This window comes from Castanea sativa, chromosome 4 (genome assembly GCF_040712315.1).
Source record: "Castanea sativa cultivar Marrone di Chiusa Pesio chromosome 4, ASM4071231v1".
Lineage (NCBI taxonomy): Eukaryota > Viridiplantae > Streptophyta > Magnoliopsida > Fagales > Fagaceae > Castanea > Castanea sativa.
Window position 1 is genome coordinate 47,676,587 of NC_134016.1, and position 14,811 is coordinate 47,691,397.

At 34.3% G+C, this 14,811-nt stretch overlaps 1 protein-coding gene across 3 annotated transcripts; it reads left to right on the forward strand.

Annotated features, from left to right (window-relative positions):
- The first annotated feature begins 1,530 nt into the window (after positions 1–1,530).
- Positions 1,531–14,284, forward strand: LOC142631629 (ribonuclease J). Of its 3 annotated transcripts, none has more exons than XM_075805841.1 (17): positions 1,531–1,838; positions 2,797–3,025; positions 3,592–3,715; positions 5,343–5,399; positions 5,628–5,819; positions 5,896–5,973; positions 7,229–7,411; positions 7,535–7,615; positions 8,604–8,669; positions 8,776–8,868; positions 9,447–9,572; positions 10,012–10,125; positions 10,994–11,089; positions 11,170–11,267; positions 11,347–11,795; positions 12,740–13,200; positions 13,701–14,284. In XM_075805841.1, the coding sequence occupies exons 1-17, from the start codon at positions 1,667–1,669 to the stop codon at positions 13,773–13,775; spliced, it is 2,694 nt and encodes an 897-aa protein (XP_075661956.1). In that variant the 5' UTR covers positions 1,531–1,666; the 3' UTR covers positions 13,776–14,284. The 3 variants fall into 3 exon arrangements, with proteins under 3 accessions (XP_075661956.1, XP_075661955.1, XP_075661957.1); XM_075805840.1 differs by having other exon boundaries at positions 13,798–14,284; XM_075805842.1 differs by lacking the exon at positions 1,531–1,838 and having other exon boundaries at positions 2,884–3,025; positions 3,592–3,701; positions 13,798–14,284.
- Positions 14,285–14,811: the final 527 nt, after the last annotated feature.

The window sequence follows — 14,811 nt, forward strand, 5'->3', positions numbered from 1 at the left end:
AAAATCCACGATAAGAAAAGAAAAGTAAAACACTAATTTTAGATTCAACTAGTTTTAGAAAAGTAAATCTGAACCAAATCAAATTACCTTCAATGAAACTAAACAAAAACAACAATCAATAATAGCTCAAAGAACATCAAATTTTAGATTCAGACAAATGTCTTCTCAATCTTCAGTTTGATTGAATTGAATTACAATCAAAGTATTTTGGGTAACAAATAATAGATGTCTTCTTCATTCGCCCCCCAACCAAAGCCCTATTTTTATCTTGTTATTGACTCAGCCAAGAGCCAAACCCCCAAAAAGAATCATGTTAGCCATAAGGCCTATTATTAGATTAACAATTTAGTTCCTTCTCAAAAAAAAAAAAAAAAAAAAAGATTAACAATTTAGTTGTCAATAAAATCCTACTTTTACACCATAAGTTGGCAACAAAAAAGCTAGCAAAACAAACACTAAAGGGTGTGTAAAGCTCCCTCCTAAAGACTTGAATTTCAGCTCTTACCCCTCACACCCCATAAACAATTATACTAATGGAGTGACTATCGCACTAAGGGTGTGCGGGTTACACCATAAAATTTTGAAAAGAGAAAAACTATATATATTTTTTGTCAAGTTAGAGTCATTGAAGGAATTAAACTCTCAAAATGTTCCTTCACTGAAACGGAAAATGTAACCTAAAGATAATGGACTTTAAAAACCGTTACTTTTATACCACAAGAGTTAGATCATTAATACATATACACTCACATACAAATAAAAACCATGACATAAATTTGAACTAAACATAAGAATCATTAGAGTGCTCACATCCGCCTTTGTATAATATAAAAAAAAACATTTTAGCCAATCAAGGCTAAAATTTATCCATATCAAGTAATGCAAAGTTGTGTAAAAATACTCAGTTAGCAATTGCTATAGTTTTCGTTTATATTTACACTAATACTATTCATTTTCCATATAATATTTTATTCCTTATTTACATATCTTAAGGATGAAGGTAGAGAGTGAATAATAACTTTTGAGTGTGAAGAATATGAAACAATTAAAATAATCAATAAAAATTGATATTTTAGTGTAAAATAGATAATATGCAAACAACAATTTTTGCACGAGCAAATAACAGGGTAAAATTTGCTGAATATTACCGTTTTAGAAAAAAATTTGGTAAATAGCACTAAACTCGAGTTTATAGAACTTGAGTTTGATAATTTTGAATTCAAAAAACAGTTTACTTAACTAATTAACTTTATCTATGTGCTACTTTCCTAATTTTTTTTTCTAAAAACATGCTATTTGGCAAATTTTGCCCAACAAATAACAGTCTTTTATACATGGAATTTTATAAAAACAAACAAAAACGACACACCGTTTACACCAAATTCTCCACACGTGGGAGGAAAAAAATCCTGAGTGGCACACGTGTTATCTTGTTTTTAAGAATTTTAGACCAAAAAAGATAAAATCAGAAAGATAATAGCATTTGATATTTATACATTTCTCAACCTTACAAAACTAAAAAAAATCTCACAGCCTCTTTTTCTTTCCATTTCCCGCTCCAAAACCAGAGCTCTAAATACTTAAAACCCTCACTCACTCAAAGTGCTATAAAATCTCTTAGGGTTTCGTGTTTTCTTTTTTTGGCGTTTCGAAGTTTCGAAACCACATGAAATCGGCGTTTCGTGATGGTTTTGCTCCGTCGAGTGCACTGAGCTCGCATCAGAGAATGGCTGCCTTTGGAGCTCTCTCGCTGTGTCCGTACAGCCTCTTGTGCCGTCCAAAGTACACGACGAAACGTTTCGTTTCGTGCTCGGTTGGTTCTCAGACTAGTAGTATAGGTAATAGACTACGCTTCGAATTTGCTTCAGTGTTGGTTTTGTTAGTAATGGTTAGTTTATGTTTGGTTGCTGAGAAAAAAAGAAAGAAAGAAAAAGTAAAACAAAGAAGAAGAGGTTTTGTTTTGTGTTGTGTTGTGTTGTGTTGGATTTAATGTTAAATAATGGAAAATTTATCGAATTTGTGATTGTTTAGTGTTCGTAGTAATTTGAAGTTGGTGATTGATTACTGAGAAAATGGAAGAAAGGAAAAAGGTTTTATGTTGTTTTGCATTCGAAGTTCGCATGGAAAACATTGCTTGGTTTTTCTTTTTGAGCTGTGATATTAGGTGAGAGCTATAGGCGTCTATGTTTTGGTTACTGTTTTTGCACATTTTCTATGTAATTTGAAGTTGCTGAGAAAATGGAAGAAAAGGGAAGTTTTGTGTGGTTTTTCATTCTAGCTTCACTTAGAAAACATTGCTTGCCTTTCATTTTTGAGCTGAGAATGGTGAGAGCTATAAGCTTCTTGTTTTTGTTGTTTTGCGCATTTTTTTTTAAGTTGCTGGGAAAGTGGAAGAAAAGAAAAGTTTTTTTTTTTTTTTTTTGCGTTCACATTTACTTAGAAAACATTGCTTGCTTTTTTCTTTTTGAACTGAAATATTTGAGAACTATAAGCATCCAATTGTAAAGTTCTTGTTTTGACTGTTCTTTTTTTGTATTTTTAAAATTGGGATTAAGGACTAGCTTTGGTTTGCATATTTGTGTAAATTTAAAATCTAATCCCAAATGAAGAATTATAATGAGAATAGCTGTATTTTGGTTATTGTAATTTCTGTTATTTGTTTTATTTTTTAGACTTGGCATCCTTTTTAAATGCTGTTTCTTCTAATATTAGTTGAAATGCCGACCCCAAAATTTTGGAACTAAGGCTTTGTTGTTGTTGTTGTTGTTCTTCTTCTTCTTCTTCTTCTTATGTTAGATACACGTAGATCTAAAGTACCGCGTAAAAGATCGGGAAAGATGGATGGGCCAAGGAAAAGTATGGAAGACTCGGTTCAGCGCAAAATGGAACAATTTTATGAGGGGTCTGATGGCCCACCTCTCCGTGTTCTTCCAATCGGTGGCCTGGGTGAAATCGGGATGAATTGCATGCTTGTGGGAAATTATGATCGATACATACTGATTGATGCTGGTGTCATGTTTCCAGAGTAAGATTTGAACACTTGTTTGCTATGGTTTTAAATCCTGAAGAATTGCATCTTGGTGATTACTGATTATAGTTTGCTATCTAAAGATTTTGTTTCTAATGGAGGATTTGTCCCCAAAAACTAGTCATAAATTTAGTTGCTTTAAGAGGTTACCAGATTTCAAATTCTGATCTAAATTGTCAAATAAATCCCCTCTTCTTGGCTATATCTACTATGGAGGAAATTTTACATGACAAGGAAAATTTTCTACTAAGGACTTTCTTTAGTTCCTGGATGCCTTGAGTTTTTGTTAACCATTATTGTGGTTTTACTTAGTTTTTCTTTTTTATATTTGCCTTCTCATTTCCTTTGTATACTTCCTGTGGATGCACTAGGGTTGTGCCTTTTGTGCTTTTTCATTAATGGATTTTTATTAATTATGAATAAAGAATTAGAGGAAGTGGTCTTCCACTTGCACTTTGGAGTAGTTGTCACATTTTACTCTGAAAATTGCTTTTTTGCTGATTTAGCTTTAACTACATGTTTTTTCTAATGTATTGACATCATACTTCTCACTTGTATTTCAGCTATGATGAACTTGGAGTCCAAAAAATTGTACCTGATACCACATTTATCAAAAGATGGAGTCACAAAATTGAAGCAGTTGTTATAACACATGGCCATGAAGATCACATTGGTGCGTTGCCTTGGGTAAAGTTTCTTTCTGCTTATTCATCTTGAAAGATAAAGAAATTCCTTCTGCTTCTTGGAAATGATATTTTGACTGAATACTGATGGATCTAGTACTTGGTTATTTATCTTGTTAAGTCTATTAAGTCTTTGTGGCAAAGTCTTTGTAATGGGGCATGAGGCCAAATTGTTTCTCATGTTTTATCATTGATGAATTTGGAGGGACACTGCATTGGCACTCGCATCTGGTGAAAGGGGAAAAATTGGTGCCTTGGCTGATGGCTTGCAGTTGTAGGGCATCTGATGGGCTTCAACAAAGACTTTTGACAACAAATAAACAATCTTCATTATTTAATTGTATGACCCAGATTCATTGCCATTGGCTAGTTGGGATGGAATTGTCATCAAACCTTAAGGATACATTTGGCATTGTGCATTGTTTAAGTGATGTCTCCTTTGTCATTGTTAACTACACTCCTTATTACTACCATAGCAAAGCTGTGTGCATTCATTTAATCTTTTTATGTAACACTCTGTTTGTTATTTTCCTTTGAGATAATCTCAGATTATTAAACTAAGGAAAGTACGAAAAGATAAGCAGGCCTATCTCTCTCTCTCTCTCTCTTGTATTATTGCCACGAAAGAATTCCTGAAGTAAATATTACCATAATGTGATGATTTACTTTTAAAATTATTACTTTTATGTATTTAGTTATTGTTTCAAGTTGCCTAGCGTTTATCATTTTCATTTTCTTTATAATTCAGGATAGAAGCCTTAATGGTTTTGATACCTATTTTGTTGTAGGACCTTTAGGAATTCAACACTAAGTTAGGGTTCTTGATGAGATCTTGAAGGGTTTTTGATATGGTTTGATGTTTAAGGGTTTAGGTATGGTTTGGTAATAAAAAGATTGGATCTTGAATTAAATGGTGAATAGAACAAGAAATAAAGAAAGATAAACCCTAGGCAATCACAACTAGGAAGGAGAATTTAAAGCTTTCAAATAAGCTGTTGGAATTTTATTGAATTCAATTTCTCTTTATCTCTATTTTATTGATTACATGAAGACTATTTATCAAAAATTGATTACATGAAGACTATTTTGTTGGGTAAATTATTTTATGAAGCCATCCTCTCATAATATGTGAGACCCACACATCTATTTTAGTATAGGGTAAATCAGGTAGTTACCAAACCACCCCTATTTTAGCTGAGTAACTTGTTACTCAAAATCTTCTATTGTTATTTATCAAGTTTGCTTCTGGTTCTGCCAAATTGCAGTAGAGAAAATTGTGTTGAAACTTGACTTCCAATTCTTGATATTCATGTTTTTATTTGGAATTTTAACTCAATCTATTGAGAGAGAGAGAGAGAGAGAGAGAGAGAGAGACTGTGTCTTCAAAGTATATAACCAGATATTAATGACTCACATGGTTTCTGAAACAGTCATGAAGGAAACTGAAGTGCCTCCAGAACTGTATTAGACCAAGAAGCTCTTGAAAATTAAATGATATATTTTTCTTCTTCTTATCCAGTCCTTCTCTCTCTCTCTCTCTTTAAACTTTAGGATTGAACTTTTAAGCATTATGCTCTTTATGTGTTTCTGCTGTTACAGATTTTTCACTACGTTTAATGCTGTATAAACAGGTCATTCCAGCTTTGGATTCTCGTACACCAATTTTTGCATCTTCCTTTACAATGGAGGTACTTTTCATGGGATTTAATTTCATATAAATATAAACACACGCATACACAAACATAAATTTTATGAATGTGCTGCTTTCCAAAAACTTGATATGTCAACCAATAATGATTTTCCTGTAAGTTAAGTCACTGTTTCTGGAGCCTTTTCTTCTTGTATCCTTGGGTTGTGTAAATATTTGTTTCAGTTCATCCTATTACAGAAAGGTAATACCTTTTATTTTTCAACAGCTTATTAAAAAGCGTTTAAAGGAGAACGGGATTTTTGTTCCTTCTAGACTTAGGGTATTTAGAACACGGAGGAAGTTTGTGGCCGGGCCATTTGAAATAGAGCCTATCAGGGTTACCCATTCCATTCCTGATTGTTGTGGATTAGTACTTCGCTGCGCTGATGGTACGATTCTTCATACTGGGGACTGGAAGGTAAAACTAACTTATATATGCTTTTTCCTCTTCTTTACTTTCATTCTCAAGGTGTATGAGAGTTTACGTTCAACAGATTGATGAAACACCGTTGGATGGTAAAGTTTTTGATCGTGAAGCTTTAGAGGAACTTTCAAAAGAAGGAGTAACATTGGTAAGTCACTTGGATCTTTTTTATTATATTTTTCGTATTTTTTATGTTGATTCAGTGCATATAATAGGAAATTCATCAGGTTTCACTTTGGGGGAGAGGTATGGGTTCACGAGTTGGGGGGTTAAGAGGCAATATTACCATAAAAATGGGTGTAGGGGAAATGAGAATGTTAAGATGGATAAGTGGGAAATTTATGGAAAGATAAGATTTGAAATGAGGACATCCGTTTAAAGATAGCAGTAGCTCCTTCTAATGAAAAGATGAGGGAAAATTGCTTGAGATGGTTTGGTTATGTTTAGAGGAGAGCGAGTAATGAACTAGTAAGAAAGAGTGAGTCAATCCACGTTGAGGAACGGAAATAGCCAGAGGAAAGCCAAAAATAGCATTGGTAGAAGTAATAAAAAAAAGACATGTCAATTAGGGAAGAAACAGAGAGCATGACTTCAAATAAGATAGAATGGAGAAAAATAATTAATGTGGCCAACCCAATCTAATTTGTCAAGGATCCATAGCCAACTCTAAATTTTGAAACTAAGGCTTTTTTGTTGTAGTTGTATGGGTTCACGAGGGCCAAAACACTAAAATATGAGCTCCATGTGTTAGTTGCCGTATGAACCAATTGCATCAGTCCCCTTTTGTGAGGTCTAGCTCCAGGGGTCCACTATTTACCCTTAGAAAAACAGGCTCCACCTTTTTGTGCTAATAGTAAAATCATCAGGAGGAATTCATGTGGTCAATGCTATCGGCGAGTAATAATTTCTAATCCTGATACAATTTTATTGGCTGAATCTTTAATTGTGATTTTTAGGAAGCTCAAGAGTTCCCTTCCATTAATGAAATTCCTTATCCAGAAAAAAAAAAATGCTAGTACCTTATTTGGATTATATGAGACTTGTGTGGCTGCCTTCTATACGGAGGAGTTTTTCACAGACATAGGGTTTTTGTGTGTCTAGAAATTGTACTCAAATGTTTCAAAATTTCTCTCTTCTTTTGCAATCTTGTGGTTGAAAGGTTTAGACTGGCATCTGATGCCTTGTATATCTTGTTTTTGCTCTGTTCTTAGTGGTTATAATGCCTTTGTTTTTGTTAGTCTTCTCTGTTTGATTAACCGATGTTCTCTTTGTAGGATTTTGTCTATATATTGTGTTAATGTGGAAATAACTAAAATGCCATTTCAGTTTACAGCTTCATTTAAACTATCCACAGAGAAAAGAAGCAAATGAAAAATTAGCAATTAATGCACATGACTTTGCAGATGATGAGTGACTCAACAAATATTCTCTCTCCTGGAAGGACAATTAGTGAATCTGTAGTGGCAAATTCATTGTTGAGGCGTATTTCTGAAGCTAAGGGAAGGGTAATTACAACTCAGTTTGCATCAAATATACACCGCCTTGGAAGTGTGAAAGCTGCTGCTGATTTAACTGGCAGAAAATTGGTATGTTCTCCCCAGCTCCTCTAATGTCATGCAGTTGTACTTTTCTTTGTTATAGTACTCTGCACCCTTGTATTTTCAAGATGGAATGTGTCTTAGAAGTTGTGATATAATGATTTGTGATAGGTATTTGTTGGGATGTCCTTAAGGACATATCTGGATGCAGCTTGGAAGGATGGAAAGGCACCAATTGATCCGTCAACACTGGTAAAATAACACGTATAAGATTTCTTCTGTCCCTTAGCCTTTTCCTTTTACTTGTGGCTACACAGTTTTCAAGTTTGGAAGTTTTTATGTGGTGTGACACTTAAAGGGAAAGAACAATTAAGAGCTCAATTCACTTTATGTTTAGAGTTGTGAAAAAATTGGCTTCCAGCCATCTGCTATATTTGGCTGGACAGAATTAAACTAAATTCATCTCAACTCAAAACTGATACCCAATGAAGTGTGGTTGTTTATGTGAATCCTTCTTTGCCATTTAACTGCATCAGGGGCGTAATTGCTGAGGCGTTGCGTATACATGTTGATCAAATATGAACTACTGTTGTTAGTGTCAATGTGGTAACTTTTTGATCAGAGGCACCCATATGATGCAAGTTCAATCCAACATGTTGGATCCAATTTCTTCTTCCACCTTTGTTGTACTCTTTAATTTATTTTTATTTTTATTTTTATAATAATTTTTATCACAAATTGGCAATAGGGAGGCTTGAACCTCTAACCTCACCTTTGTTATACTTTATTATCATATCTTTTTGTATGGCACTCTGAAGTCCTATTAAAAGGGGAGGGTTGTGATAGATTAATGACTTGCATAACAAATTTTATAATATGTACTGAACATGGGCCGACCCCAATTATTTGGGATTAAGGATAATGTTAGCTATTAAAAAGAGAAAAAGAAATAGTCATAAGGGCTGGAAGTGTAGCAGCCTCGATTTATGGCTATCACACACTGGCTCTGTAACTTCTGGTTCAACTGAACTAAGTATCAGTTCAAGTCTATGTCCGAATTTCATTAAAATGAGATTAATTATGGGGAAAGAACAATGTTGACATATAAATCTGTCTGCTAATGCTAATCATCATATACAAATCTACATTAATATCAACATTGTTCATATTGCTCCTTTCATTTATAAATTTTTCATCAAGCTCTTGATTTTTTCTGTCCTCCACTCTTTCTAATTTATAGGTGAAAATTGAGGATATTGATGCCTATGCTCCAAAGGATTTGTTGATTGTCACAACTGGCTCTCAAGTAAGTTATTCTAGTTGCCCTTGGTGGCTGCCTGGTTCCATTGACAGCATTATATTTATTGGACCAATTTAGCTGGCATATCACTATGTTGTATATTATATGTCAGGCAGAACCACGAGCTGCCTTAAATCTTGCATCATATGGAGGTAGTCATTCTCTTAAACTGAGCAAGGAAGATGTAATATTGTACTCAGCAAAGGTAACAACATTTTACAGAACTGCAACCTGCTTTCAGAATTCTGTATACATTGAGAAAATTCTTTTCTGATTTTCTCTGTACATTTTTTTTGTTATTTAACGAAAATTTTGAAAAATAGATTTACAGATGTTTTTACTTTGATTGGCCAGAAAGTGTTTAAAGTACAAAATATTTTGCACAATCACTTAGAAAAAGTTTAAAAGCGGGTGTCCTAAAAAAAAAAACCTTATGATGCTGTTCCATTTTGTTTTTGTTTTCTTCTTTTATGTTCATTCTATCAGAAAGAAACAGTGCAATCATTTTTAGAAAAGGAACAGTGCATTATGTTGACGGTTGACCATGTTGAATATGTCCATATTGTAACTCCTACAAGTAGTCTGGTTTTAGGTTCAAGTTTCGGTTCTCTACTATCTTCTTTGGTGATAATTGCTTCAATCAATTAATTACAAACCTTCCCAGCTATAGTCTTTAGAATTCTGATCTTTGGGGATTTCATTAAGGTTACATTTAGATCTTCTTTCTAAGCTTCATTACATAGTCAAGTTAATAAAATTGTATCTGGTTTTAAATACCTTTAGGTAATCCCTGGTAATGAATCTCGAGTGATGAAAATGTTAAACCGGATATCAGAGATTGGATCGTCAATTGTAATGGGGAAGAATGAGGGCCTACATACATCTGGTCATGGATATCGAGGAGAACTGGTATGTTTCATCGTCATTTTTAAAAATTTGAATTTTCCTACATTATTGTATTATTATTATTTTTTTTCTAATCTTCTAACATTTTTGTTTAATTATAGGAGAGAGCAACAAAAATCCGATATCTTATAATCATGTTATTGTCATATCAATAATAGGATTACTCAAAGAAAGTAGACATGGTTAGGTTTTCTTGGGTTTCACTTTTTGAACACTTCTCTCTTTTTCATTTTATGATGACTAAATTTTCAAGAGAATTAGTTGCATATAAATAAGCCTGTAGGTTAATTCTAGGTCCCATGGGTGAGATCTAGTCAGGCCTCGTAAATAATTTATTATGTACAGACCTTGTTTCCATTACTCATGAACTAGATTCATCTGTCTTATTCCTCTGTCTTGCATATGATGAGATACTAATGAAATATGAAATGCATTTCTGCAGGAGGAAATACTTCAAATTGTGAAGCCACAACATTTTTTGCCCATACATGGAGAACTCTTGTTTTTGAAAGAGCATGAATTACTTGGAAGATCAACTGGTATTCGACACAGTTGTGTAAGTCACTGCTTTGTTATTATGTCTAGTTGATAGACTACTAGCTTAGCATGATGAAATGGATTCGGTAGGAAACTCTGACTGGCTTAGCTTCTAAATTTATCAGGCTTTCGGTATAATGAGATTGTATTTTAACAATTTTACTACATAAGCATTTGGAATTAAGTTGGGACTTTAACTGGGGCAATGACTTTTCTGCTAGAGTTGAGATTGGAATGAGATTATGCATCTCATTATTTACTAGATTGAGGATCAGTAAGGTTAATCATACTTTCAGCAAGATCAGTAAGGTTAAGCTATTGGGTTTGTTGTCACATTGAGTGTTCCTTTGGTTCACCTTCCCCTTTTACAATTGAGAGCTTAATATCGTGCATATGAACATGCTGCTTTTGTACTTTTTTGTACTTGGTAGGGAGCTTTGTCACAATGGGCTTTAGTTTTCCATGACCTATTTTGGTCCTTTTTTTTTGTGGACAAGTATGACCTTTCTCATCTTTTACATGGATAAAAAGATAACCCCCTTTTGCTTGTCTTTGCTCACTAAATTCATATATATATAGAAGCTTCCATCCAACTATATGCCTGTAAAGTGTAAATTCTATGAACCCACGAGTCAAGGGAATTGTAGAACAATAATTTAGGAAAAAAAAAAAAAAACTCCTCTTAATGCTTGGCTTTTATTAGGGTTAACAAGTCCTCATGTCAGAATTTCATATTAAAGTGGAAGGGATGTAATTACTTTGGTGTATAGCATGCCTATTATGATGCAAAATACTGGTTAGGATTCTATTGATGTTACAATATACACATTTCATGTTATTTATAATACGAAATGATGAAAAAATTTAACGTGACTTGATTATATCAGGTTATAAAGAATGGGGAGATGCTTGGGGTCTCTCATTTGAGAAATAGAAGAGTTCTTTCTAGTGGTTTCACTTCCCTAGGGAAAGAGAATTTGCAGGTTAGTGATCAAGGGTTTTACCTTGCCTATAATGAAAAGTTATTCTAGAAAATTCTTAGAGATCTAGTCTTGTATTGCAGTTGATGTATAGTGATGGCGATAAAGCATTTGGTACATCATCAGAACTTTGCATTGATGAGAGACAAAGAATTGCATCAGATGGCATTATAGTGGTCAGGTAGTCCTCTTGGATCTTGCAGTACAGTTCAATATCATTGTCATCTATACAATGGCATCCTTATAACTCTCTTTTACAGTATGGAAATTTTACGCCCTCAAAATATAGATGGTATGATAGAGAATGGCTTGAAAGGGAAGATAAGAATCACTACAAGATGCTTATGGCTTGACAAAGGGAAGCTTTTAGATGCACTCCATAAAGCCGCTCATGCTGCACTTTCAAGCTTGCCTGTGAATTGTCCTCTATCCCACATGGAAAGAACTGTGGCTGAGCTATTGAGGAAGATGGTAAGGAAGTACAGTAGTAAAAGGCCTGAAGTCATTGCCATTGCTCTAGAGAACCCTGCAGCAGTTCTTTCTGATGAGGTAAATGCAAGGCTATCTGGCAAATCCCATGTTGGTTATGGGATATCAGCATTGCGAAAAGTGGTTGATGGACATTCAGAAGAAAATCAGTCTGATAGGATGCACACAGAAGACATTGCCAACATACAGTTAGAGAACTCTTTACAAAAAAATTTGAAAGGTCTCTCTCTCTCTCTCTCTATATATATATATATATGTGTGTGTGTGTGTGTGTGTGTGTGCACGCGCGCGAAAATCCATTCATGCATGTAATTAATGGAATATGTTTCAGTGCTTGGGGGATACCTGCTACATTTCCTGCTAATATAAGTAAAGTTTATTTGCACCATCAGATTAAGACATGATTTAATCTACTCCAAGATGATGCAATCACTACTTCTCTTGTGTTTTTGGAAATCATTGGAAGTTTTAAATTTATGGGGGACTCAACAAAAGTTCCATCTGTGGGGCTTCGTATGTTGCCGCACAACCCCAGAATTTTCAACTTTTGAATTTTGGAAGGTGACAATACATTGGTAGAGTTATTCTTCATCCCAGTGTGCAGTCCATTACATAAAAACGCTTAAAACAGAGAATTGATAATTTGAGATTTGTGCATTTATATGTCCGTACTTATATGCACACATAAAGTGCCTAGTACTTTGAATTATATAAGGTTAATATTTTTATATTGAACATAAAATTTTCAATAAGTAATTCAAATCACATCATTCGATATACTTAACCTTGGTTGCTCCAAAGCCACAGTTCTTAGGAGCTTGGCTGGTTACTCAAGCAGTTTAACCATTCAGCGAATGTATGACAATAATGGATCAATTTCATCATGCTAATATAATTTTGATGTGGTTTTTTCTGGGGTGGCTGCCACTGGAACTATCTACAATGTAACTGTACCTAATTTCAACTACATATTCTAACATTTCCACACAATTTCGTAATTCTCTTTGGAAGTTATAATTTGAGATGGGTGCATAGTATCATTGCTCTGGAATATTTTTGTTCTATATCCTCATGGTGGGGTTGTGACACATAGGCTATTTTGTAAACTCTGGCACTGGTTTTTATTGTGGTCTTTTTTCCTCCCATCATACATGATCCATGTAGGTGAAGGTAACGAACTCAAAAGACTTCTACCCGAGGAAGACACCATAGCTTCAAGTTCCAGCTTAGCAGAGAGGCCTTTCTCCGATTCTGAGGATTCAGATCATTTCTGGAAAGCATTTGTTACATCATCGTCACCTGTTGATGAAGTTGCAAAAGATAACAATGGTTTCGTTCCACGATCAAAACATGTCTCAATGGTTGAGAAGGACAGTGTTGAAAGTGGTAAAGATGAGTCCTCAAAGCCGCCAAATTCTTCCAAGCCTGTAAAACGAAATAAATGGAAACCTGAGGAGGTTAAGAAGCTAATTGATTTGCGTGGAGAATTGCATAGCAAATTCCAAGTTGTGAAGGGAAGAATGGCCCTTTGGGAACAGATATCTGGAAGCTTGTTGTCTGATGGGATCAATCGAAGTCCAGGACAATGCAAATCTCTATGGACATCTCTGGTTCTGAAATATGAGGTTTGTTCTTGCTCCTTTTGGTTATTTGAAACTTTGGATGTCATTTTGAATTTCTATTATGAATTCTTATCTAGCAATGCCTCTGGATGGAAGGTACATTCATCATATGTGTGTGCCTGTGATATTTAGTATTGTATTTCCCTATCTTCGCCTACATAATTTTGAGTTTTAAAGCCAATGAGCCATAGCTCACCTGGTATCTTCTTCTCCCACAATAATTGGTCGGAGGGTTAGGTTGTGGTTCAAGATCCACTAGGTGCTTAACTTACCAATACAGAAAAGAAAACAAACAAACAAACAAATAAACAAAAAATTGTAGACTTTTGAATATGTTCAGAAAATATGGTTTTGATGACTAAGATCAGAAAATTCTCTAGGATTATGACCTTTGCTGGGCCTCAAATAATTGGCAGAGGCTCTCCTTGTCTGTTTTGTTAATGATGGCAACGCCCTCCCATCCTCTCCTGACAGTTAATTAACAACGATATTTTTGTGAACAGGAGAGCAAGAATGGGAAGGAAAGCATGGAGAGCTGGCCTTTTTTTGAGGACATGAGTAAAATTTTGTCTAATTAAAAAGATTTTTTGTTTTGAACAGGAGACCAAGAATGGGAAGAAAAGCAAGAAGAGCTGGCCATATTTTGAGGACATGAATAGAATTTTGTCTGATCTTGATGTAATGGCAGCAAAATGATGGGCAGAGAAGGAAACCGTTTTTACCAATTTTTTAGAAGATTCAGCAAGATGGATGTTCTATTAAAATTTGGACAGCTCCGACCACGATGAAGATCCATAAGCAACATAATAATTATTTTATGGATTTATGGCGTGGAAGGTCTCCAGTGATGTGGAAGAATTGAGCAACAATAGGTGAAGTAGATTTGTAGGACACAAAGACTGTAAATCAATCAAATGAATAGCTGAGAAAGGGGAGAGTGACCTAAAGAGAGAAATTTGAATTTTGTTACATTTGACGAAAATGTATCCCTACACATTGCTCTGTTTTGATGTTTACGTATAAATGTTAACACATTTATGTGGTAGCACTTAGTTTTAGATGGATTCAATTTCATTTTTTTTTTTTTTTTTGCTTCTTAGTAAATTTGTCTTCTACATAACACTTGTATATGAAAAGCCACAAACTTAAAAAATGGCAAGCTTGAATGTAAGAATTTGAATTACTCTTTAGTGAAAATAACTATAATGGAATGAAATGATTCGAAAGGATATTACTAGCAAAAGTAGATATGGTTTCAATATCTAATTGGGAGTTTAAAAGTAGCCACACAATACCACCATATACTTTTGGTATGATGGTCACTTCATAAGTATAAGTGCTTGTAGGGTGTGAGGAGAAAGGGTTAGGGTTCAAGTTTTTAAGAGGGAATTTCACACCTATATACATTTAGATTAAGTTAGAATAGAATTTCAATTAAATACATATATATATATAAATTAGCCACACATTAGCCTTAGGGGTTAGACTTTCCTCAAGGAAAATGCTTTATACAGAAATTTGGAATTAACCACATAATAAATATGGAGGATAAATTGGAGTGAGAAGGAAAATGCTTTGATTTGAGAATAATTCATTCATGCCGATTTAGCCCCT